The sequence below is a fragment of the Pelecanus crispus genome, chromosome 2 (genome assembly GCF_030463565.1).
Source record: "Pelecanus crispus isolate bPelCri1 chromosome 2, bPelCri1.pri, whole genome shotgun sequence".
Taxonomy (NCBI): Eukaryota; Metazoa; Chordata; class Aves; order Pelecaniformes; family Pelecanidae; genus Pelecanus; species Pelecanus crispus.
In genome coordinates, this window is record NC_134644.1 from 38,865,069 (window position 1) to 38,889,235 (window position 24,167).

Below are 24,167 nucleotides of genomic sequence, written 5' to 3' on the forward strand. Positions count from 1 at the left end.
CATAAAGTATTAATTTTTAATTTTAATAGATCACTAATATATAATAAAATCACTATATAACATTGTCTTACTATTCAAGAGTCACCTAAGTTTGTAGCCATAATGAAAGTTATTTCATATGCAAACAGTTAAGTGTTTCATAAAAAAAATATTTATTTATTGCATCTAGTGAAAAAAAAAAACTTTGATGGTTTTTAAAACAAAAAAGAAATCACTGTCTGGCTAATTGCCAAACAATCCCTTCCTCTGGCTTGCTTTTTCAAGAATTATGAAAAAACCCCGGAGTTCATTGTGATCTAGATAACCAAAGATGATTAGTCTGTATGGGATCAGGATGCGCAGTATTTGATGAAACCCACATACGTCTCAAATGAGCTATAGGGATAAAAAAATGTGGTTTGTTACTGTGTCCATTTCCAAAGGACAGCTCACAAGGTTTCCTCCTCACGTAAAAACTGGAACACAGCTGAGAAGTCTTTCAGGGCATAGCCTTTTGCACACATCATCCTGTAGATCTGATGTGCCTGGGATCCCAAAGGAACTGGCGTCTTTGTGTTGGTGGCAGAAATCTGGGCCAAGCCAAGGTCCTGTGGGGAGGGAGAAAAGGGGGGAAGAGGGCAGAGAGGAAGAACAGAAGGAAGGAAAAAGAGAAAAAGTCAGGGGAGAAACAACAAGGATATAAATAGACATGTACATATTATAGGTTATTTGGCTTCCATTGTGAAGAAAACTCTACTGCCAACAAATACAATAGTCCAGCCTTAAAATTTCAGTCCTGGAAGAAGGGAGCCTTGTTTAGCTTTTAATTTTTAAAACAGCAACTCAATGTTATTCAACAGAAAAAACCCAAACTTTGCAAGGCATGCAACCTCCTTCAGGACAGGAGGAATTTTAAGATCCTAGATCACTATACAACCTAGTAGCAAGACTCAGACTCTTTCTCCCCACTTTTTTATGTCACCTCCAAAAATAAAATTTCCCTGGCTATTCATTTAAGCATTTCACATAGGTTGTAATGGCGTCATTTTCTTGTTTGGGGAAGAGGACATCTTTCTTTCTAAAAACAGGTTAAAAATCAAGTGGGGGATTTGAATAACAACAAAATTGAACCCACTTAGCCTACATACATTTACGGTAATGTGACCAGTTAATAGCAAAATGAGAGGCACAGGCCACTTTGTGAATGTGAATGGTTTGCAGCCTAACTGGAAGGGTGTATTAAATAATTCCTTAGGGGACTGTCCTGGGTCTGCTACAACTTAAAGTTTTCTTTAATGACTGAAGATAAAGGTATACAGAAAATAATTCTACTGCATTTTTAAACGCTAAATTTGGTGCAAAAAAAGGAGGGGAGGATGCAAGGAGGATGAATTTGAAACTTGTCCTCCAGACTCCTTGGTCAACTACAGCTATAATCTGAGATAAACAGGACAGAACTCAAAGGCAAGTACCGGGTACTATGACTAACCATAGTTAGCTAGAAATAGTCTGCTTGCATGCATTCTGGACAGAAATGACAAGCCACACTGGAGGATGTCCTGAATTCTAAGCTGAATCAGACACAAAACCAACCAAAGAAAGAAAAGCTAACAAGGCCCTGGGTGTATAAACAGATCTTCTGTCTAACTATGAAAGTAATGCCTGCACTCAAGGTTGCCTTTATAAGGTCTTGCTAGAGAAATCAATTTTGCGGTCCACATTTCATGAAAGTTGCACAAGAACCTCTCAAGTGTTACTAGGAAGTGCCTAGATTTGCTGTCCACCCAGGACTATGTTGGTTTATAGAATTTGCAGTGTTATTACTTCTTTTAAAATAACAAATCTTTGATACAGAAGAACTGAGTGACTGTAGTACTGCTGAGAGCACCTTTGGCTTCTCAGGGATGACTTACAAGACAGGTCTTTACTTTCTGTGTGTCTGGATTTGAATTAGCACAAGGAAATTCAAGATCTTACTCTACTCTCTAAATGTCACTTTGATCTGTAAATCGGCTCTATAAAGGTCATTCTGATACAAATCAGAATTATAGTTACTCTTCCTATTACCCTTGAATGACTTCAAGATCTAGGAAAATGGGAAAAACATACATATCAGATGTCACAGGATCCAAAATATTCTTCATCTGCATCAGCACAGATCATTCCTTCTTGTCTAACAATTCTGTTGAAAGACTGACGACCTGACAAATCTAGGAACACTTACTTTAACCTCACTTACAATAAGATCTTCCATGACATATTCCTAGCCTCTTCTAAACCCTCTTTGTGAAATCTCTTGTTTATTCAATATAGCTTAAATCATGTCACAGAATACTGAATGGCAAAATCATCCAACTCCAAACTAGTGAAGGTGCTTGGTTTGGGTAGTGGTGATCGTGATCTATTTCTCTCTGAAGGGGCATTCACAGAAGCAATCCCTGAAAATTCTGAGTAGACTGCTAGGACAAATACAATTTCATGAAGCAGGTCAGTTCACTTTAATAATGAAACTCTGGCTCCAAGATGGTTGAAACATCAGACAAGGACTCCTGACTCCGAACTGCTGGAAGGTTGCTTTGTTTTTTTAAATTCCGTTCTATAAATTAGAGCTTTGAAGGGAAAAAAAACCCAAAATGTAAGTAAAGCTTATCTTTAGCTTCAGGTTGTAAAGTATTTTGCACCTTTTCTCCTGACGTTGGAGATTCCTCAAGTAAATAGTACAAAACAGCTCTGAAAGCAATTTGCCCTTTGCTGACCTTTTTGGAAAAGTAAAAATCACAGCATAGTTTATGGGTCCTCTCATACTCTTTTGGAACTGACAACATCTTCCAGATGTCTCCCTGTACCGACTATTCTAACCACTTTTTTTCAGCTTGGAATAGGGAAACAGATTCTCTTTCAGAATCTGCTTCCAGTGGTCACTTTGGAAATACCTGGTTCCTTACATTTATTTTGCAGTTGATGTAAATGAAACTGCCATTCGGAATAAAGCTCAAAGACTGTCTTGACATGAGTCAAGAATAGTATGATATAAATCTAGCTCTTCTCAGGATTCAAAGAAGACATTTAATTAGCAACTGTGCTGTTAATGAAAGACGGAACTTCTGGCCTGCAATGCTTCAGACACAAAGATGGCAAGGGGAAGAAAACTAGATTTTTTAAATGCAAAATCTTTAGAGCAGATTTCACATTAAGTTGACTAAATTCTAGGTTTCAATATCAGATTTCAAGACTGAAGAGCTTTTCAGTTATGTCTGACATTTTTCTGTCCCAAACACTTAAAATAAGGATGCCCTGGCTCTGTTTGAGAGATCCATTGGTGACAAAATACTTTTAAGAAAGCCTTTGACTTCTACCACAGCTTATATGTGAGCAGTAACCTGAAGTTTAGTAACTGTGTTTAGTGACTGTGTTACTGAGTCACTCTTAGATGTTTTCATTGTGGACTATTCTCTTCTCAACCTCAGGCTTGTACCTACATCTTTCTCCTTTGAATATAGCTTTTCTCCTTTCTTAAGTAGCAAAAGCATGCTCAGTATTTCCCAGAAAAAAAGTCCCCAACTCAAACAATTCACAATGTCACATACCAGGATGAAAGAGAGAGTAGCAAAAGTTTTTCCACAAACTATGGAGAAATGTTTTAAAAGAGGTCACCACTGCACCAAATAATACCTTGAATATGATCAGCTATCTTGGTTACTTACTCATTCAAGTAATCTTCTGTCTATATAGAATAACATGGCATTGTTCAAGAGGCATGAGAGGAATTTAGTGTCTTTCCTTCTTATTGAGGATTCCAGCCTGAAGACGACAGTCTTCAGGCTGCCTAGCAGGCAGGACTGGCAGAAGAGGCATAGTCAGAAGAGGTGAACAGCAATTACAAACCTCCCTGAGGAACTCTCGTCTTAGTTATCACTGATGCTTTATAACCAAAAGCTGGCAGTTATAACCAAAACCAGGCACAAGCCAGGCTACTATTCCTCCAATGAAAGGAAGATCTTTTAAGGCAGCTTCCAGAGGAGATGAAGATCCCTCTTAGAAGCAGAACAAAAGAAAAAAACCCTTTTCAAAGAAATTTAGAAGGGAGGGAAGGACATATGTGCCCCCATCCCATTTATACTATGAGGTTATTCTGGACAAGAGTAAGAGTTAAGAATCATGAGAACAGAGACTGCAGTGTGGAACAGGGCACAGCAGGCACAACAGATTCTGAAAACAGCACACAAGATGGAAACAAGAGCTTTGAGGCAGTGCCAAGATCAGATTGCTTATCTCTAATCAATAGCCCTGGCAAACTCCAAACAATAACCTAACACATTTTATAAATCAATAATTTAAATAACACTTTATTGTCCCCTATGTTCAATGACGTGAACATGACATAAAAACTGCTGCTTTGCAATATTTTAACACATCCCTCAAAGAAATGCAAGCTCCTGGTTGTTGGTCCATAAACATAAAATGTAGCAGGCCAGCCATTGAGGGGTTCTGAGCCATGCAGCTTTAGCAAAATTTTTTGGTGATACCACATGCAAAACACTTTGGACCCACCCTGGGCAGAATTTGGCTAATTCTACCAAATGTGCAAATGTACCAATTGACATAATTCAACTGCAAAACAACAGGAACAGTATCAGTAGGCAGGTATTACATACAGGAACTCCAGCACTGTGGAGATTTGCATGGCAATATCTGAGTTTGATCATGAGCTCTGAGAATGTTATTTTAGTTTTATGTGCTTAATTTCCACTGTACGTGGAAGAGCTGCAAATGGCCAGAATGCCTAACCAGTTGGGAGCACTCATAAACTGGTATGCCTAAAACCTGTCTTGTATGAACTCAGATGCCTCCCTCAGGACAGTATCCCGTGTGGGATTTCAGTGTGAAGTTATTTCCTGCGCTTACATGCTTAGATGAGAAATCTCTTCCAGGGCTGGTTTTATAATTTACCTTAGGCAATCGTGCTAAATGCAATAGTAGTTCAAGAGTCAGAGTTCTACAGCTCCTTTCTCCAACTGTGTGTCTTCATCAGTGGGATGCAGAGCCCTGACCTCCTTGCCTACTTTCCCCTGGCCTCTAAGAGCTTTGCTTTCCTGACCACAGAGTGACTCAGGACAGTGCTTTTCCTAGAACAGCCAAGAGCATGGCAGTAAGAGTACTCTCCTGGGATGGGATAGCTGTAGGTTACAACTTCATGCTGAGAAGGACCTAAAACCCAGATCTTCCACTTTGTGGACAAATAATTCACATTACTAGGTTAGTACTCATAAGAAGCATTACTTCTGCCACCAACAAAAACAACTCAGGAGAGCTCACAGCATGGTGCAAGTACCTGCAGAAAATCAGTCTGCAGGGGTGTGGGTTAAAACCTGTCTGCTTTCTGCAGAATGGCCTTCGGCTGAAAGACAAGCACATAGGCAGTGGGCTTAGCAAGGAAAGGGGTGCTAGAGGGCACGTCCAGTAGCACAGTTTAAGGTATCCGGAAGAGACTGGGCCCAAAATCTTAGATGCTTATGCCACTATTCGCACCTAATTAGGTCACCTGGATTTCCCCAAATTGCTCTCTTGAGCTTAGGCTCCTAAGTTCTAGAGCAGTCATGCAAGAGGCACCTGAAATGGCTGGCTGAATGCTTGCCATACACGCAAGTCCACCAGGTCTCCTGGATTAAGGCAGAACTCAAAAAGACAGCGCATATAACCTCATTGAGTTGCTCAGCAGTAATAGTGGCTAGAAAGAGGCTGGAGGCTAAGGAAAAGCCCCCTACTCAACTCATTAATTCAGAGTAAGAGCTTGCGTTCCCCTCTGTTCATGCACACTATTCCCCTATAATCATAAATTTTCCCTGAGAAGAATGTTTGCTAGAAGTCCAGAGAGAAGCAACTGTACATACTTTACATGCAAGTATTACGTACCTTAGCCATGAGTGTTGTTCCAAAGCCACCTTGATAATTATTAGCAGATGGCACTCCTTCCATCACTCCAGGAACAGGGTTGTACGTGTCGCTTGACCAACAGCGACCTGAGCTCATATTCAGGATTTTGGCCAGCAGCTTTGGGTCAAGGCCTAATCTGTCAAAGGTCAAGGAAGAGAAGTGTTAATGTCAAAATGCACAAGACATGGGTGACTTGTTTTATATCTTAGGACCCTACCATAATTTCTCTCCCTTTATTATAAGTCATGAAAAATGACAGGGTATTGATATTGGGGGTAGGGATGCTGTATCTGAAATTAAAGACCATCAATCCACCATTTAAGCAGTAGGTTTTCAGAGCTTTTTTCCTTTTCCACTAAGTAAATCCCCTCCACATAGCCATTTTGAACACGCAAGCAAAATAAAGGTCCTCTGAGAACAACAGTTCCCTCATATTTAAATTACTAAAACGCATTCTCTGTTCTGCTACCTACTAGGTCACATACTTGTTCTTCATATCAAAATTATATGCTCAAAAGCTGAACAAAGCAAAAAGTTCACAAGCAAGTGTGGCAGTGTGAAAGTACTTGTGCGATGTGTTTATACAGGCACACTAGTATATTTTTGATGTAAGCAAGATAACGCAAATGATCCTGCTCTAATAGGTGAACAAAACCACTACACTTCTCAAAAAATATTACTGTTGTATACATCTGTACATTCTTTGCTTTGCTATTATTAAATCTTCTTTATATACTCTGGCTTATGAGGCAAGTCTGCCTCTCACTGTGACATATGTTATCTATTCACAAACATACATTATAGTTCTGGGTCAACTTCTTGATAAGGTTACTGATCCTAATAAAACAAAGCTTGTCCAAGTAGAAACGTCATTTGTTCTATCACAAAGCTGATGGCATAAACCCCTGCTCAATGTGGACCCTGAAAGTACTTCAATACTACAGAAAATTAACCCTTTTATGGATTCACATTTATGCTGATACCAAGTTGCAAGTGTAATTTTACACCAATTACGTTTATACCAACAATGAGCAGCAGCAGTTTATCCGTCCCTGTACAAATGTTCAGTTACACTCATGACAAAGCAGCAAGCAAGGGAATTATCCTCAGTAACAATCCAAGATGAGAAAAGGACATTTTAAAAGGGATATATCACAACCTACTTTGCTATGGACAAGCAAACAGGTTAAAAATAAAACAACACCTTTTCCACACAATTCCATCTGAGCTTTAACCTTTATAGAAGACAATGCTTTTTACATTAGCTCTTACACCACAGACTTTTTGCAGATCTCCATAGCCACAGGGATCCTAACACCGATTCCAGGCACTGTAGCGCTCAAGGTTTTAATTTGTAGGTAACTAAAGCTCATTACCAATGGAATAGTTGCTAAAATTTATGTCTATTTACTCCAGTAGGCAGTTTGGATTTGAAAAACTACATTTAAGACAGTGGGCGCTACAGCATGGTTCCTGTTCCCATAATGGCATGGGTCTCTGCAGTTCTGCCCTCCTAATGCAAAGCACTTCTGTACTGCAAAGGTAGCTTTTTAGCGTTATTGCTGTGCAGTCTCATAAGAGTTGCTGCAGCCCCTGAAATTCAATGGAAAGTATGCTGCTGGCCTGAATGGATCAAGCTTTATTCTCCTCCCCATCTTTTTCCAACCCTCTGACTCAACTGAACGCTTTCAACGGCCATTTATTTAAAAAAAAAAAGTATTTTCCAGCACCAGTAGGTTTTCACAGTATTTGAATTGTACTTTTATCTTCCATAGTGCATCAAAGTCTTCGTCAAGAGCCACTCTGAATAACTGCTTTAATTGTTGTCATCCAAAAAGCCTGCACTGGGACCAGACAACACCTGAGCTTTCAAATACACAGAGGTTACTTTTTTGGCCAAAACAAATCTCTTGGTTTGTTTGTTTCCTTATTGTTCTTACATCCAGATCAGTATTTTTAGCAATGTAGTGCCTGCTTGTGCCATATCTAGCTGCATGGAGAGGCCTGTAATTACAGCTGCAAGTATACCACAAGACAGAGAGCTTATTATTTCAAAATGCATATAACCCTCCCGAAGAATGCTCTTCTCACAGTGTTCCTACTACCTCTCTGTGAAAGTATACTTTAAAAGATATGTGTGTATTATACAGATATGTAAAATGTTGTCTGCACTAGATCTGGCATATTTTTTCTCTAGGAAAAGAAAAAGGAAGATAACGTCAGTTTAAATCCCTGCTTCTTCAAACTTCATTGCTCTTAAACACCACGCAGATTCTCTTCAGGAGACCCGAACCTATTTTTTTTTTCTCCTTTGCAGCAAGTGTATCATTAATAAGAGCAAGTTAGAAGTGCTTTGCATTTCATCTTTCTGAGGATTCATCCACTGGTGCATACATAACTGACAGTTAAAATTAGACATATATTAAAATCAGTTACTGAAGAAGTCCTCTGTCTTCCACTGTGCCCAAAGCTTGTAATGGTCTGAAACCAGCTAGAATATACAGTAATTGTCATTCAGTGAGAGTCTATCCTAGAAAGTCATGCTTCAGTGGAGAAGACTGAGTTTCCATTTGAAATCAACAAATTAATCCAAGACAGGTATCTGAAAGGGCAAGTTTAATAGGAAGCAGCTACTGGGCTCTCAACCATGATAAAATGTTATTGCTGTTTCCCTGTAAATTGGCTGGGAACATATGATACTCTCTGCATAAGAGCTCCATTGCTGTTCAAGAGATATACTGCTCAAGCTATCAAAATGATGACAGTCTGCCAGTCCCCATAACAACTTGCCATTGGACGTGGCAAAAGCTTGTGCATGCGCATGTGAATTTACAATTACCAAAATGTTCTTCTCCCTTATAAGCAGAAAAGAAGTCCATGTATTAACTGTACTTATAATAGAACAAAAACAATTGCTTCCCTCAAATCAATGCTTCTTCAATAACACTCCTAATGAACTGAACAGCAGAAACTCAGCAACGGACACACATAAAAAAAAAATGGCTAAAACAGGAATGCTTTGAGCTACTACTCAAAACTCAAGTTTTGCTGAGCTTTGATAAAACCATGTACTGAAATTTTCATACACTCCTCCAAGAGTTCAGTCTGGAACAGACAGAAAAACTGAAATGGCATCTCACAAAAAAGATGTGTTCTGGTCTCATTTTAAGGTGTAACAACTGAAGTAGCTGAACTGTTGAGAGTTTCCCATCTCAAGGTGCTTTGGATAAATACCATACGAAGTTGCAAATATTCAAGCAGAACCTTAGGACCCTTCTACCACAGCTAAAAATGACTTTGCCATTGGTGTTTTAAACAAGGTAAGTGCTTTCAAGTGTCATTACTAACCTTCACAAGACTTAGCTATAGCCCCATGCCGAAGACAGCAGAGCCACAGGGCTCTTGGAGGAATTCTTTTTCAAGGCACGCTTTCTAAAATTTGCAGTCGGAATGTGCTCAGGGTTAATCATCCCTCAGCTAGCAGCACATGTTCCTCTATGCTCTTGACTCCCCTTTCTGCTCGTCTTCCATCTATAGGCCAGGGGTGCTCACAGAAACCAGATGTAGGGGCTGAAACTATCTTTAGACTTAGCGTCAGAGGGCAAAGTTTGTTTACTGTCTTTTCACTTTATATATCTAAAAAAGCAAGCAGGCACAAATCGGTATACAGTAAAATTGCTTCGGAGAGAGCTGTATTTGCAGCTTTTGGCATAAATCTGGGTGCCACTGCAGTCCGTCCTCATACAGATGACTTTCTCTGCTGTTGGAAGTACAAAAGCGATTTTGCAGTGAGGTTATTGTCATAGAGCCCTTATAGCTCTCCTGGTCCCTTACATCCCAACCGTATTAAGCAACCTTGTCCTATCTTGTGTCACCACATAAGCCCTTCCCTGAGTCTGTGCAAGCAGTTTCTGAAGGGACCACAAACTGCCTGAGAGCCAGCAACTTCCATCTGACCTAAACACAAATGAGGTATCAGCAATATTTCATTTCCAAGTTTTATTTTGCTAGTATTAGACACTATTAAACTGGAAGTGAGAGGTCAGAAAAGGAAAGATTCTGACACTGAGATGATCAGCAAAAAGAAAAACAGTCTCTGGCTGTGGACAGTATCACTTAATGTTTTTATTTCTTATTTGTGAAGTTTACATGTACTCTGTGTGTTGGTTTGACACAGTAAGTCACTACTGTATTTTGCAATATGCACATATCCATAAAACTGTATAGCAAAATCTACTCAAGATTTTTCTACTAACAAGTTGCACTATCATGCTAGAAAAAAAGAAAATACAAATGAAAACCTGAATTCATTTCCAGAATGCCTGGCATACTTTCTAACTTTTACTAGCAATATTCATAAAGCATCAGGAAATTAATGGAAAAAACAAAACATAACAAAACAAGCATATCAGTGGTCAGAACTCAGGATAGATTTTTTTTAATTAGTTACAGAATCTAAACCTAATCACTTCCAGTGAAAACAGACATCTTCATTAGTAAATGAAGATGATTAGTAAATGAGGATGATGTTAGAGTAAAACAGAAAAGCAAGTGGAATATAAATACAGAAATTATGTAGCAATATTGCCTGTTTTTCTGGGAGTTTATTGTGGAATTTTTGCTCATTAATGCCAGTTTTCCTTCCTCCTCACCACACTCTATTTGCTGCTTATGTTGAAGTTTGGAAAAATTCTGTAATTTCAAATATAAAATAAATAAAACAATAGCAGATGTAATTTAAAAATCTGAAATGAATAAAACAGTAACTCTCTGCTTCAGAAAATGAAAATTTAAGCTGCATAGTTTATGAAAACATTAGAGAAGAAGGGGTTTATTAATAGAATTAGTATCACACTGTTCTGAAGACTTAAATTCAGAGTATATATTGGTTTCTGGAAGGTGCTGTAATATGACTTTCTAGTTACATCTAGTTCAGTCAGCAATATTTTCATAATTATTTATCCAAAGTCCCTAAAACTCAAGATTTAAATGATGTAGCAGATCTACACAATGTAGAACATGAAGATATTTTATATTCTATCTAAAAGTTAAGAACATGTCTAAGCTCCACAATTCTTATTATGATTTTTTTAGATTTCCAGTGTCCTTTACCATTATTAGGTCAGAGTCAGACTTTCTTTACCAGATATGCATCAATCTAATAAATCAAGTTAAGCTTCCTACACTCTCCAGAGTAGGCAGCCACAATATCCTTTGAGTTTTAGACTTGAAAAAAAAATTTCTTATAAATGTATTAATATAGTAAAACTTCCAATAATTAGAATTACAACTGCTAACTTGTACATTAGAAATTTGTACACACCAAAAGTAGAAAGCTCTTATTCTAGTTATAAGCAGAAGTCATCTTCTCCAGGATTTAAATCACAGCACATTAAAATCAATGCAAGGGTTCTAAATTACTTCATAAGGCTTTAAATTGCTGCCTCTATCTTAAACTTCATGCAGTTTCAGACTAAAAGAGATTCTGCTCTTTGTATAATTCATGTTACAATCAGCAGGTTTCTTCTACGGTAAGTACAGTTCCTTCTTAATTACCATGATTGTAGGGTAGGAAGGTTTGTATATTGCCATCTTCACACTGGATTTTTGCTCAGAAATGTTGAATACAAATTCAGCCAAAATTTAAACCGGAAAAGGACAAATGAAAAATGAAAATTCTAACCACCTTCAAGCTACAGTGACTGCAGACATCAACTCATTCTGCATAGGGCTTACATGCACAGAATATCTGTCCTCCAAACCTCTTGATTTTATTTTATCTTCAATTCTAACTCTAATCATTCCTACAAATGCAGATAAAAATATAATGAAAAATCAGTTGCATATGCTTTACTAAGTGAACCATGACTTAAAACAGGACCTGATGAAAGCTTTATACTACACTGGATTACAACAGTTGTATACAATGCTACTGTTTTTATTATGGCTTGATGCAGACATGCTTCAGTATCTTACAGACTCTCAATTTTAAAATGTAAATGGTACAGGATATTGATAAACCAATTAGCACTGATGCAAAGCAAATTCCTCTTTTATCTCAATTACAACATGACAACTTAATAGGTCAAGATAGTCTAACATCTGAGACAAGGGCAATTCAATAAAACAACTGCATCTTGATATGGTAATTAAGAGGAAATCTGAATCCATTACATTGCTTCGTGTATGTGCACACATGTAGGCGTTCTTTTTTATTTATTTAAGCATTTGATGCCCTCTTGCTGTTTTTATAGTGTATCAAATCCACATGAACACACGGTCTAAAGCCTAGCTGATAAGTATCTACAGTATCTGTAGTTTTAACAGGCCAATTTTAAGGATGTAACTGTGCAGATAAATAATTCATGAAGAGCCCTTAAAAGATACACAATTGCAAGATAATCTCTTCAAACATAGGACTTCTCTGTCTATAAATTTGCAAATGATTTAGATCTGGCTAAGAGAATTTATGAAGGTTCAAATACTGTGATACTGAACTAGTACTTGTATGCGCTCTATCAGAAAACAAAACAAAATCTCAAAGACCACAGCAAAATAAATAGATTACAATTGGAAAGGGAAAATAATTTTGATTGAATATGTTGCCACTTACAAGTCAGATGCATCACCTGCTAGAAAAGAAACCATAGTCTTAGCATTGACAAGAGTATAGTGGAACACACTCCAGCTTTTTGACAAAGCAAGAGTTTTGGCAATTAGGACCAACTGCAGTGGTAAAGTCAAACAGGAAGGTAGATGTTCTTTTTTATGCTTTTATGCTATGTAATATACACACTGTACTAGAAGTTTTACTTTACAATATATTTTGGAGCAATTTAACAAAGTAAACAAAGCCAACAAGAGCCATATGGGAGTATAATACCATGAATACACTGTACATCAGCTTAGAATACAAACAAAAAGTTAACTCTATATTGCCTCTGCATGTTTACAATGCAAGACAAACATAACTGTGCATTGCACTACAGCAGAACAAATAAACTCTTAACTTCAGATGCAGAATGCAACAATCTATACAGCTAATACAAGAGAATATTCCTGTTCTGAAGAGCCTTACTTTAATTAAATAATCCCTTTAGCATGTTAATGGCTTTATAAGAGAATTTCTGGCAAAAGTTTATCTATGCCATCTAATCATCATTGCCTCAGCAAAAGTCAGCCGTAAAACACAAGAATGGCTAACACAGAAAAAATGCTTCAATCCAATACAAAAACCAAACAAACCTGATTCCAAGATTCATAGCCTCAGCAGTTCCAATCATACTGATGGCCAAGAGCATGTTGTTGCAGATCTTTGCAGCCTGAAAATAAGTTAAACTGTCAATTAGTTTCTGCATTTTCACAGAGCTAACATGTAGGAATCTTCTGTAACTAGGTCCAGGACAGTACAATCAAATATGTTCTGACAGCTCTCTTCTAAAGGTAGCACCAGTGAGCACAGATCTACAATAGTATAAAGTCAATGAAAGCTGCCCTATGGTTCCTTCAGAAATTAGAAAACACTTTTTTTCTTAACAGTAGCTCAGTTAGTACATGTGGCATGTAGAGGCTCTTTGTCCTTCAGAACATTCAATAAATCCAAATTTAGAAGAAACAAAATTAAAATCTGTGTCCTCTAAGAAGTATAATCTCAACAAGCCAATGTGGAGAAGCAGCAGGTGAGATGTTTTGGTGCTACGCTATACAACATGCTGGAGAAGAATGCCATGAGTTTTTTTATAAACACATGGTTGAAGACAAGTAAACAAGCAAACAAGTGTGAAGATATATTATAATGCATTCAGTTCTAAAATAAAAGAGTAGGTATCGTTAAAGAAAAACAAAGCAACAACAAGAAAAAAAAGACTGAGATAACTAGTTAAGGCCTCAGTGAGCATTACCTGTCCGGTTCCAACCTCTCCACAGTAGACCACATTAGAACCCATGCATGTCAGCAACTCTTTGGCAGCATCAAATTCTTGTTCCACTCCACCAACCATGAAAGTAAGGTTTCCAGCTCGAGCAGCTCCAACACCTGAATCAAGACAACGTTGGATTTAATACCAGTATTTTTAAAAACCTTAAGAACTTTATTTTATCAGTAAGGGTCTAATGATGTAAAATTTATGTGCTTAATACCTCACTTATGGTGAACCCCTCAAAGTCTATGTAAAAGTAAGCCTATTACAGGATCCTCTGATCTTAATTCTCAAACATTTGATGAAGATAAAGCCACCTTATTGAAGGCTGTATCTTTCAGGAATACTGGCAGATAAACAATTCACAAGACTTAAGAAAACTGGCAATGTCACCCTTTATAGTTTCATATGAAGAAACAATCAATCCTTCCTGCAACTTTGCACCCCACAAAATTCACTATATCTGAATTACTAAATAAAATTTCCGTTTTGTCAAACTACTCTTCACATACAACTATTGACAAACTATTGCTCCAAGTTAACTCTGCTTTTATCAGTTTTTCCAAACCTAGGCTAATTTTTACCAATGTTTCCTGATTTTCACATAATTGAACATCTAAAAGACATAGGAATATACAACCAAGCCTTCTGAATCTCTGCAGTTTATTATGTTTCTAATCTGAAGCAAAAGTCTACTTAATTTGAGAAACTTTGAGTTAGTTTTCTACACATAAACTTAACACATATACAACACATAGACACACACACAAACACATTATTCCCAGTTTTATTCCTGTAAGTCTATCCTGTCTTTACCACAGGTCAGTAAGCACATACCATAGTTCTTTGATTATATAGTTCCTAAGCACAAAACAATCAAATTTTTCATGTGAAATTTATCATCTCCATGAAATATTCTATTTCTTAAAAGAAGCCTAATTCTAATACAATTTACTCATATATCCTTAATCTCCTCATCCTCAACAGATTTAATGTGTAGAACTGCTAGGAAAATTTGTCCAAAACTGATGAACACATCAGCTTCCTCACTATTTTTCACTTCAGCAAGAAGCATAGCCACTATAAATTTTCTGTGCTACTCATCCAACTTTGGCCTGTTAGGATGTACAGCTGCAGATAACGACCTACTTTCAAATTAACATGATTAACTAGGCACAGTGTTCTTACAAACAGAAAGTCCAAGTGAAACAGTTTGTTCTTCCTCCACGTGGAGGACCATTTTGTTTCTACAGTAAGCCAGGCTGCTCTCCAGCTATGGTTCACAGTTCTTTGTCACCAATGAGCTACCATAATAAATATTAATAAATGTTTCTATTGAAATAGTTTCCAGAGTGTAACTGCAACTGCCTTCACTGAGCTAGACGTTGTGTAGCAACAAATGAAAGTGCACTCTTAAAAAGCTTATCAGTTGAAGACAGAGCTTTTTTAAAAAACAAACAAAAAATACAATCTAACCTCAAATAGGAAAAAAGTTATTCTCTTAGAAACATAATGCACTTAACCAGGACATTTCTGTTTTTCTTGTTCCCCATTAATAAATGAAATTATGCAATAAAAAACAATAGAAAGAGAAAAAAATAAAGCCACAGGTAAGCCACCATGGCAAACAAGTTTGTGCACAAAAAGTTCTGATAAAATGGGCAACCGTAGCAGGCTAATCAGAGCTTCTCTCAACTTAAAGCCTTGAGCCCATGTAAGTGCTGTACCACAGCTAAAGAATGAAGTGGTCAGTATTGGACTTCCTTTCTGACATCAAGGACAGTTACACTGCAGCTTCTCACACTGAAGAATTTGAAGAATTTTTGTTTGCTTTCCCATAAAAATTTCAATTGATGCACTGTCTCTGCGCAACTGCTCTGTGTGCCAATGTCTACAAATGCCCCTTTATCTGTCAAGCATTTATTTTCCCCATCCTGCCTTCCAACATGCACCATCTTTTGAAGTCACTGAAGAATTTCAGTCAAATTTGACAGATCAAGGTCTCAAAAATAGTAAATACCTACCAATTATGTGCAAACAGACAACAGAGTAGAGGAAAGAGGCTCCCACTGATGAAGTAGCTACTCAACCTAGATCACAACCTAGAATCACAGAATCAAGATTGCTGGGGTTGGAAGGGACCTCTCAAGATCATGTAGTTCAACCCCTCTGCTCAAGCAGGGTCAGCTGGAGCAGGTTGCCCAGCACCATGTCCAGTCAGCTTTTGAGTATCTCCAAGGATGGAGACTCCACAGCCTCTCTAGGCAACCTCTTCCAGTGTTTGACCACCCTCACAGTAAAAAAGTTTTTTCTTGTGTTTCAGATGGAATTTCATGTGGTTTAATTTGTGCCCATTGCCTCCTGTCCTGTCACTGGGTACTACTGAGAAGAGTCTAGCTCCCTCTTCTTCATTCTCTCCCATGAGGTTTTTATACACATCGATAAGATCCCCGCCTTCTCTTCATGCTAAACAGTATCAGCTCTCTCAGTCGCTCCTCATATGAAAGATGCTCCTGTCCCTTCATCATCTTCATGGCCCTTAGCTGGACTCACTCCAGTAAATCTGTATCTTTCTTGTACTGGTGAGTCCAGAACTGGAGCATCCAGAAGAACTCAGTCAGACCAACAGCTTTAAAAAAAATCACTCTATATATACAACACTGTTGAGGTACTGAAATATCTACAGTGGTAAAGATCTTCCTGCTCAGGTTGAGAGACACCCTATTTGCAGCCAATCTTTAATCTCACTTGAACAACTCCCCGGGCAACTCACAGAAACTGGGCTAAGAGCAAATCTTAGATTTAGAGCTAACACAAACAGGTCATTGTCATCTTGTTGGCTACCAGTTTACTAGGTACATGACCGCAAAGATTGCTACATTAATAAACACAATGATTTTCATTCCATTCCTCTAGCTATTTTTATTCAAACCACATAATGGCCTTTACCACTAATCCTGTGATCTGACCTGCAGCAAATTAAGTAGACAATTTAAGTCAAAGCTTACAAACAAAATCCAGTACTATCCATCATAGGTCAATAGCCTTGTATCTAGATTACAGACTGCTAAATAGCTTCAGAGAGTCATTTATTAGAGCAAAATTAATGCTGACAATAGTTTTCAGCTGGTTAATCTTCTGACAGCTGCACTCTCTCACTTGTTCAAACACTTACATTTCAAGTAGAAACAATAAATTAGTTAAGTAGAAAAAAAGAGCAATTTGTTGTATAACGCAGAAGCCTTGGAAAATTCTCTTTTTAAAAACAAAAACCTGTTTACTTCATGGTAAATTTTATCATCTAGGATCCTTGCCAACTATCAGCTATTTTATCAGAATTAAACAAGCAATGCAGCAAATCTATAACACTGGCAATTTAAAAAAAAAAAATTGGCAGGGAGTCCAGGAGTACAAGAACTGTAACTTCAGCTAAAAATAGAAATAAAAAATCATTAGACAAGAATGCACAGCTTTATTTCATGATCACAGATTCCATACCAACACCACAAGCCAGTAAAGCATTATCAGCTTCTAACACTAAAGACAACAGTGGACAAAGCAGAGCAGCTAATATAATTTGAAAAAGCTAATGTGTTTCATATTTTGATTTTTTTAAAGATCTCTTACCACCTAAGATAGTGCTTTATGTACCACTGCTGATTAGGGTCAAAAGTCCTTCAGAATCTATTTGTGCTTTCTAAAATACAAAAAGCCTCTTCTCATCCTCAGGGAATGGTTTTTGAGAAACTGTATTTGTGATTAGCATGTGTAAGATTTCCTCCGCTGCAAAGCAAGACTGCTGGAGCCCATGGCTGCAGTCCTATACTTGACTTCTCTAGGACAATCCCCCCATAACTGCATGCAGAATCCTTCAAGGAGGTCACGCCAGCAGATCCCAGAGATAGCTCAACTCTGAGTCAGTAGGTCACAACACCATCAGAGTTCTTCCCAGAGATATAAACTGACAGGAACAGGTTTGCAGATAAATATGATAAGAGATCTGGCTAGTGAGGGGGCATGCAAGAAAATGAATCTGGGAAAAAGCATGGTGAGAGGTTATAGAGTAGCACTGCAGTATGGCATACCCACTCAGAGATGGGTTTCCCACTCGCACACTAGAAGGTTTTGGACTAAGATCTGAAAAATTAATTTCTTTTATCAGAAGAGGTACATAAAGAACTGCTCTTCAAAACATCCTGTTGCATCTGAGTTACTTGTGGGGCAAGGATTAGTTCAATCCACATGCTTCTCACTTTGATTGCCAATGGATTGCTCAGTGAACCTGATGCAGAGTGGTTCCTGAGTTCAAAATTTTAGACAAAAATGTGAATGGAGGCTTAGGAGCCCCCATATGACAACAGCAACTGGTCACAGCTATCCTGGGACAGGTTGGAGATGACCTCAAGTTTTAGCCTCCAGGCCAGGCAGCCTAGTTCAGTAGCCACCCTGCCCTTCCATATTCACTTTTCCGTGCTTATTACAATGGTATTTAACATGTTGGAAAAAGTCTTGTAATTTGCCACTAATGTTTCCGGTTCCAAAAAAAAAAGTCTAACCTCTATAGCTACATCATTAAAGCAGCTTGGTTTCAATCAGTTTGCTTACTTTTAAGAATACAGTTTGCTAGGAAAAAAGCTGTTAATCTAAAGATGTAACATGAAAGTACCTGCTTTTGGTTTCAGTTTTATTACATTTCCTTAAGAGGAGCAGAGTACAGATGAGTTAAAAAGAAGTGATATTACAAGGCTACGCATTAGAGCACCATCACAGCAGTGATGCTGAAAACAGTTACGCTGCTGAAAACACAGAGCACCCAAGCATACCCCTGTGCCAAAATATTTAAACCACTGTTGTGTTGCACCTGCAGATAAACAAATTTGTTGCTGACAAAGTTGAGAAGAAAAACTAAAACAGTGTGAATATAACAGCATCTAGCTGCTTCAGAGACTCCAAAGTACAAGCTGGAGATCAGGGCTATAACATCAAGAAGTTTAGGCAAAAAAACATCTATTTGGTCATTTTTCTATTCAACATGTAGTCTATTGAGCAAAGCGGAATTTTAACAACTAGTTTTGTGATCTAAACTGGATAAAAAAATAAACAAGAAAAACAGTTCTAGAGTTTTAATCCTCTGTTCTATTTTACAACGTTGCACTTTCAAGCATTAGAGTTCAGGCTTTGCCTGTTACGCTTTGGGAAGTGCAAGGGAACACTGGTCCTTTATTCCAATATTTTTGAAAAAATGCAGCTTAAGTGACTGTAGTTGCCTCAAACAAGCAGTTTCTTGTCATGTTTGCTCTCTTTCAGATAGGTTGAACTTGAGAGCCTGCATCGGTGTATCTTGTGTATGTGTGTGCGTTTTTAAGGACTAAGCAGTTCTTTTTAAGCACCTGCCAGCTCACATGAAATACTTCTGTCTTTTGCAACTCACAAAAAGTTAAACCAAGATACACAAGGAAAGATTAACGGAAAAGGTTACTATTGTTTTGCTACATACATAAATCCAAACCCAATTAGAAGGCATGTATAGGCAAAATCAGCTACAAATCCCTACTGAAAATAAAAGCAGAATATTTAAAATTATACTAGAAACTTGAAATAACTACAAGGAGACTAGTTATTTTATGAAATATAAATGGGGTATCAATTTTTTCTACTTTCTTCATAGACAACGTCTGCCATCCTCAATCTATTTCCAGGAAGCAAGTAAATAGAACAGTGTCAGAAAAAACCCCTACAACACAACACGACTCAAAGGGCTTGTGTTTCTCCCCATTAAAAAAATCAGCATCAAAGCTAGACCTATGAAGCTATTCTGCTGCCATATAACTAAAACACAGTAAATCACTTAATTTGCTCAAAAGAACTTAAATGTTTTAACCAGTCTGCCATCAGCAGAGATAAAGAAGAGGGCCGATGGGACCGGGCTGCAATGTGAGCCGTCTTTAAAATGCAATTGTTCTAATCATTTTCTACAGATGCAGCCTCACAAGGGGCTGCTGTCACAGGGACCATTTACGACTTGTTATGGTGTCTCTATTGTTTACCAGCGACATTCGCTAAAAAGGCGACAGCTGGGATGGAAAGCTGCTCCTCAACGAACAATATAATCCCGTGAAAGTAATCAACAAATTTAAGGGTGTTAATTAACTTTACACTTTATCATGTTCAATTAGTTGTCCTTTCTCGAAAAGATTGCCGTGCACAATCGGTTTAGAGCGTGCCATGTTTGATTTGTAAGTGATCACTGTTTCTGTTTCAAAGTCCATGTCAGATGTTCTCTTGGGTTTTGGTGACACAGATGAATGGCTCCGCACATGTTAGGGGGTGATCTGGTTTAACATAAACCAGCATAACATAAGCCCTTGTTAACGTATTGCTGGCCTTTCCAGAGCAAGAACAGAAACACCCGCGCACACGGACGCGCACATACATGCACAAAACCCCTGCGGCAGCACCACAGACAACGAGTCAAAGTTTCGTTTTTGCTGAAACGCAAAGACACAAATAAATGGGCAATTTTTCATCATTATATCTCAAAGCAAGACTTGTCTTTTAGGGGCACGCTTGGGATCATTTCTTCCCAGCAAGATCCCTAGTTCTGCCGCATTATGCACTATGCACAAGCGCCTTCGTACATTTTACATAATACACGCTGCCTTTCCTAATGGCAGCTGAGCAAACGCTGGGTAGATGTACTAAGTTCTTGTGTATATCAAATTCTGTGGTGACTTTTAAATGCCTATACTGCATTTATAATGGCAGGGATTCTAGAAGAAAGTTGAATTAATGTATTATTAAAATTTGCTGTTCTCCCTTTAACGCACCCATTCCTGCTTGCTAATGGGACAAGGCAAAGCTCATGATGAAGCGACAATGTACTTGGAAGTGCACCTTAATGAAAGTCATTGCTGTTCCTCTCTTCTGATAAATAGAGCTTTGCATCACCATACCTCATAAACTAGTGATGTTTGAACAAAAATGGAAATGGAGGTTCAGGTCAGTGCTTTGAAGATTTATACAACGAGCGCTCAATATTACTCCAGACAAAAGCACGTTTAAGGAAGTAGAAGCATCTCCTTTACAGCATAATCCAATTATACAATTTGTTAGATTATGGCTATACAAAGAAAAAAGCATAGTGGATTTTTATTCTGCAGCAACAGGCAAATTAAATACACATTATCATCATTATTTAAGCAGTTACATTGTACATAAAAACAAATTGCAAAAAACCCCACCCACAAAACAAATCAAAATAAAAATACAAAGAAAGCCCAATGGAAAAGTTGTTAACTCTGAGCTAATAATGGACTATGTTAAATATTTAAGAGGAAATTACAGACTATATCAGAAATAGCTGAAACCACAAAACAAAGCAGTAGAAAACATTAGTTTTCTGCTAGGAAGAAGATCTGCAGGGAGAAGGGAAGCGGTCGATAGATCCTTAAATTGGACGCAATAGCTGTTCTTCTATCCCAAGTTGGCAGCTGCTACATTTGCAGACCTGGTTCATTATTTACCCATAATGACCATCAAGCTCCAGTCAAAGTCAGATCACAACAACTGTCAGCAGCTCTTTTAATTAGCCTTGTTTGAATTCAGATAAATATCACAATGGCCCAGCTTCTGCTGAAAAAGCAACAGAAGACTGCAAGGAATAAGCTGCTCTGACTTCCTAACAAACAGTATTGTAAAAAAGTCCAGAGAACAAAAGTTTATTTGTTTTTAATTGAGGAAGGGATGGTGATGTGCACATTATTATTTTTCCCTCACACAATATTCATATCACAACCTACAACTCCTGTCTATGGGCAAATTTGTGTATCTCAAATGCCAACTCAAAGAGTTACTCCATAATCTAAAAGGTAAACTTTAAGAGATGGTTTACAGGTCCTAATTAAACCTCTAACCTCTGTGAAATTGTACATTTTGAAAAACTGAATCAGAATTAAGGAATGCACATATTAACAGGATTATCCTCTCTCCTAATTTATCTCCTTCTGTTTGTTTATCCTCAGGGAACATAATCTTCTGTTGCATCAAGCCACTTTCATTCTCCCTGTGTCAGCAGCAGAATAATAATTCCCTCCTCCTCCTCCACCCCCGCCTCCCACAAGCACAGGCAAGAATGAAGAGTTGATCAGACTGTGTGCATCAGCATTAATGCTCCATGCAGCTATTTTCCTAGCACTAGCAGAGCCTGAAAGAAAGATGCAAGAGCGCTGCGCAATATGCTACCTGTTCTGGATAGCCCAGCATGAGAGGGAGCAATTAAACAGATTTTTTCCTCCTAGAATAATATGAAGGCAAAGATGCAGCTAGAGAATGCCTTAATAGCCTTTATTTAGCGCTTCCCTTGCTGTCGTGATTGTGTCCCTATGTTGATAGGTGCTGTCCGAAGACAAAAGACAGTACCAAACTCTCCAGTCCCACATGGTAATCTCAGAAGTGTTGCTGTACATGCAAGGATCCTCGGGGGCCTCAAGGAGAACATACTTAGGGATTTACATGAATCATGAGGATACATGTATATAAACAGTAGGCACATACATGTGTTATAGTAGCAGAGGATCTCCGTTTTGGGCAGAGAAAAAATTATGTAAACGTCATCAGGAACTGAAGGTAGAAGGTAGTGTAGAGGGAATGATAAAGAAGCGATTAAACCAAACAGGCAAACAGTAATGAGAAGCTTTATGCTTTTAAAGGAAGCCCCGAGTGGAATTCTATAGGGATTAGTACTTGAACTTGGCCTTGGACGCCAGAATAAAAATGTTCAATCTAATTTAGATGTATTATAGAAGGACGCCAAAACACAGAAAAGAATATGCCTCTCAATAAATCATGCAAAAACTGAGTAGAAGCTGTTGTTAAGGCAGTTTAATATGAGGGGAATGCACCAGGAAAATTTTACGAGATGGTATTAAGTAGCAATTGATGCCTCCAAAAGGATTAGCCAAAGAAAATAAGTTGCAAAAGGCAAATACACACAGAAGATACTTTAACTTTTTCAACAGAAGTACAAGGCAAAAGGCCTGATGAGATCATTCTGTCTGCAGCAGTTTTTTTGAAAGCATTACATTTAGTTCTGCCATTGTAATGTCAAAGAGAAATATCAAAGCACCTGAAAAGTTACTAAGTAAAAAGGTTAACAGCACTGCAATAAGAGGAAATAAAGTACGATTGATTAAATTATTTGCTTATTTTCAATACCCAAAATAATGTACCAAAAACATTTAAAAACAGTAGTTCATGCCAGTCATCTTTCCTATTCTCTCCCTTTAATCCATACTCCACCATAAAAGCCCTACACAACAGAAAAAGCCCTTAGGTGTTCTTGCTGGAGTACCAGATTTAGCTATTCCTTTATCCATCCCTAATATTTAGGTACATGGTCTAAATCTCATTCGAGGCTGCAGACCTAAACAGAAATATTAAAACTTAACAACAACGACTGCAAGTATCTACAGTCTTGGACAGCAAAACTAACTGCATAGAGCTTAGCACAGTTCAAAACAGGTATTTCTTTTTTTATCTGAACATTTGCAAGAAGGCTGGACAGCCAGTGAAGAACGGGAGCAGCATATTCCACCTATCCAAGATACCAAGTTTGCAAAGCAGACTTCAGGTCAGTTCAAATGTCAAGCACATGGCACTAAGCTATGTGGTTAACCACAGCCAGATTCTGAGAAAGCACTGCATCAAATACAAGAGAAGTATCAAATACAAGAGAAAAAAAACCAAAATAACCCATCATCTTCTTGTCCAACACTACTGTTTGAATTTCTAGTCTTTTAGGGGAAGTCCAAAACCGAAACACGAACATGGACACAGTTTCTCAACTACGTGGACCAGTGTTAACCCTCCATGCAACTAAAATCCAGCTGACAGGCTCTAGCCCAATTCCCACCTTGCCCAGATGAGGCTTCAAGTCTTAGAAATAAAACTTAATCTCAACCATAGAGTGCAAAAACAAGAGTATTTTTTGTCTGGCATTAGAAAAGTGACAGAGCTGCATATTTAACACCCACTGAGGCCATCATACCCCCACTTTCTTCAGAAGCTTCCACCCTATGCACAAGATCAGCAACTGGAAAATGGACTGTTATGGGACTAAGGAGAAAATGCTCAAAGGGATGAAAATTTATAATGTCCCCTTAGAAAAAGAAAAGGTAAAATCCCAGAAGGGCTATTCTGTCTGTTCTAACTAGAATCCACACACAACACCAAAACGAACAACATCAAAACCCCAAAAGCCTAATGTTTGTGCAGGATAGCAAAAGCCACAAATGGAACCTACAGTCCACCTTGGCATCACAGCTTGTCATCTCATCT

General features: G+C 38.0%; 1 protein-coding gene across 1 annotated transcript in view; it reads right to left on the reverse strand.

Annotated features, from left to right (window-relative positions):
• Positions 1–416: 416 nt before the first annotated feature.
• The window catches only part of HIBADH (3-hydroxyisobutyrate dehydrogenase), an 83,869-nt gene continuing 60,118 nt past the window's right edge, over positions 417–24,167 (reverse strand). Inside the window, 4 exon segments of the mRNA XM_075705761.1 lie at positions 417–587; positions 5,893–6,049; positions 13,159–13,235; positions 13,815–13,948. Coding sequence (XP_075561876.1) covers positions 429–587; positions 5,893–6,049; positions 13,159–13,235; positions 13,815–13,948 — 527 coding nt within the window. The 3' untranslated portion in view covers positions 417–428.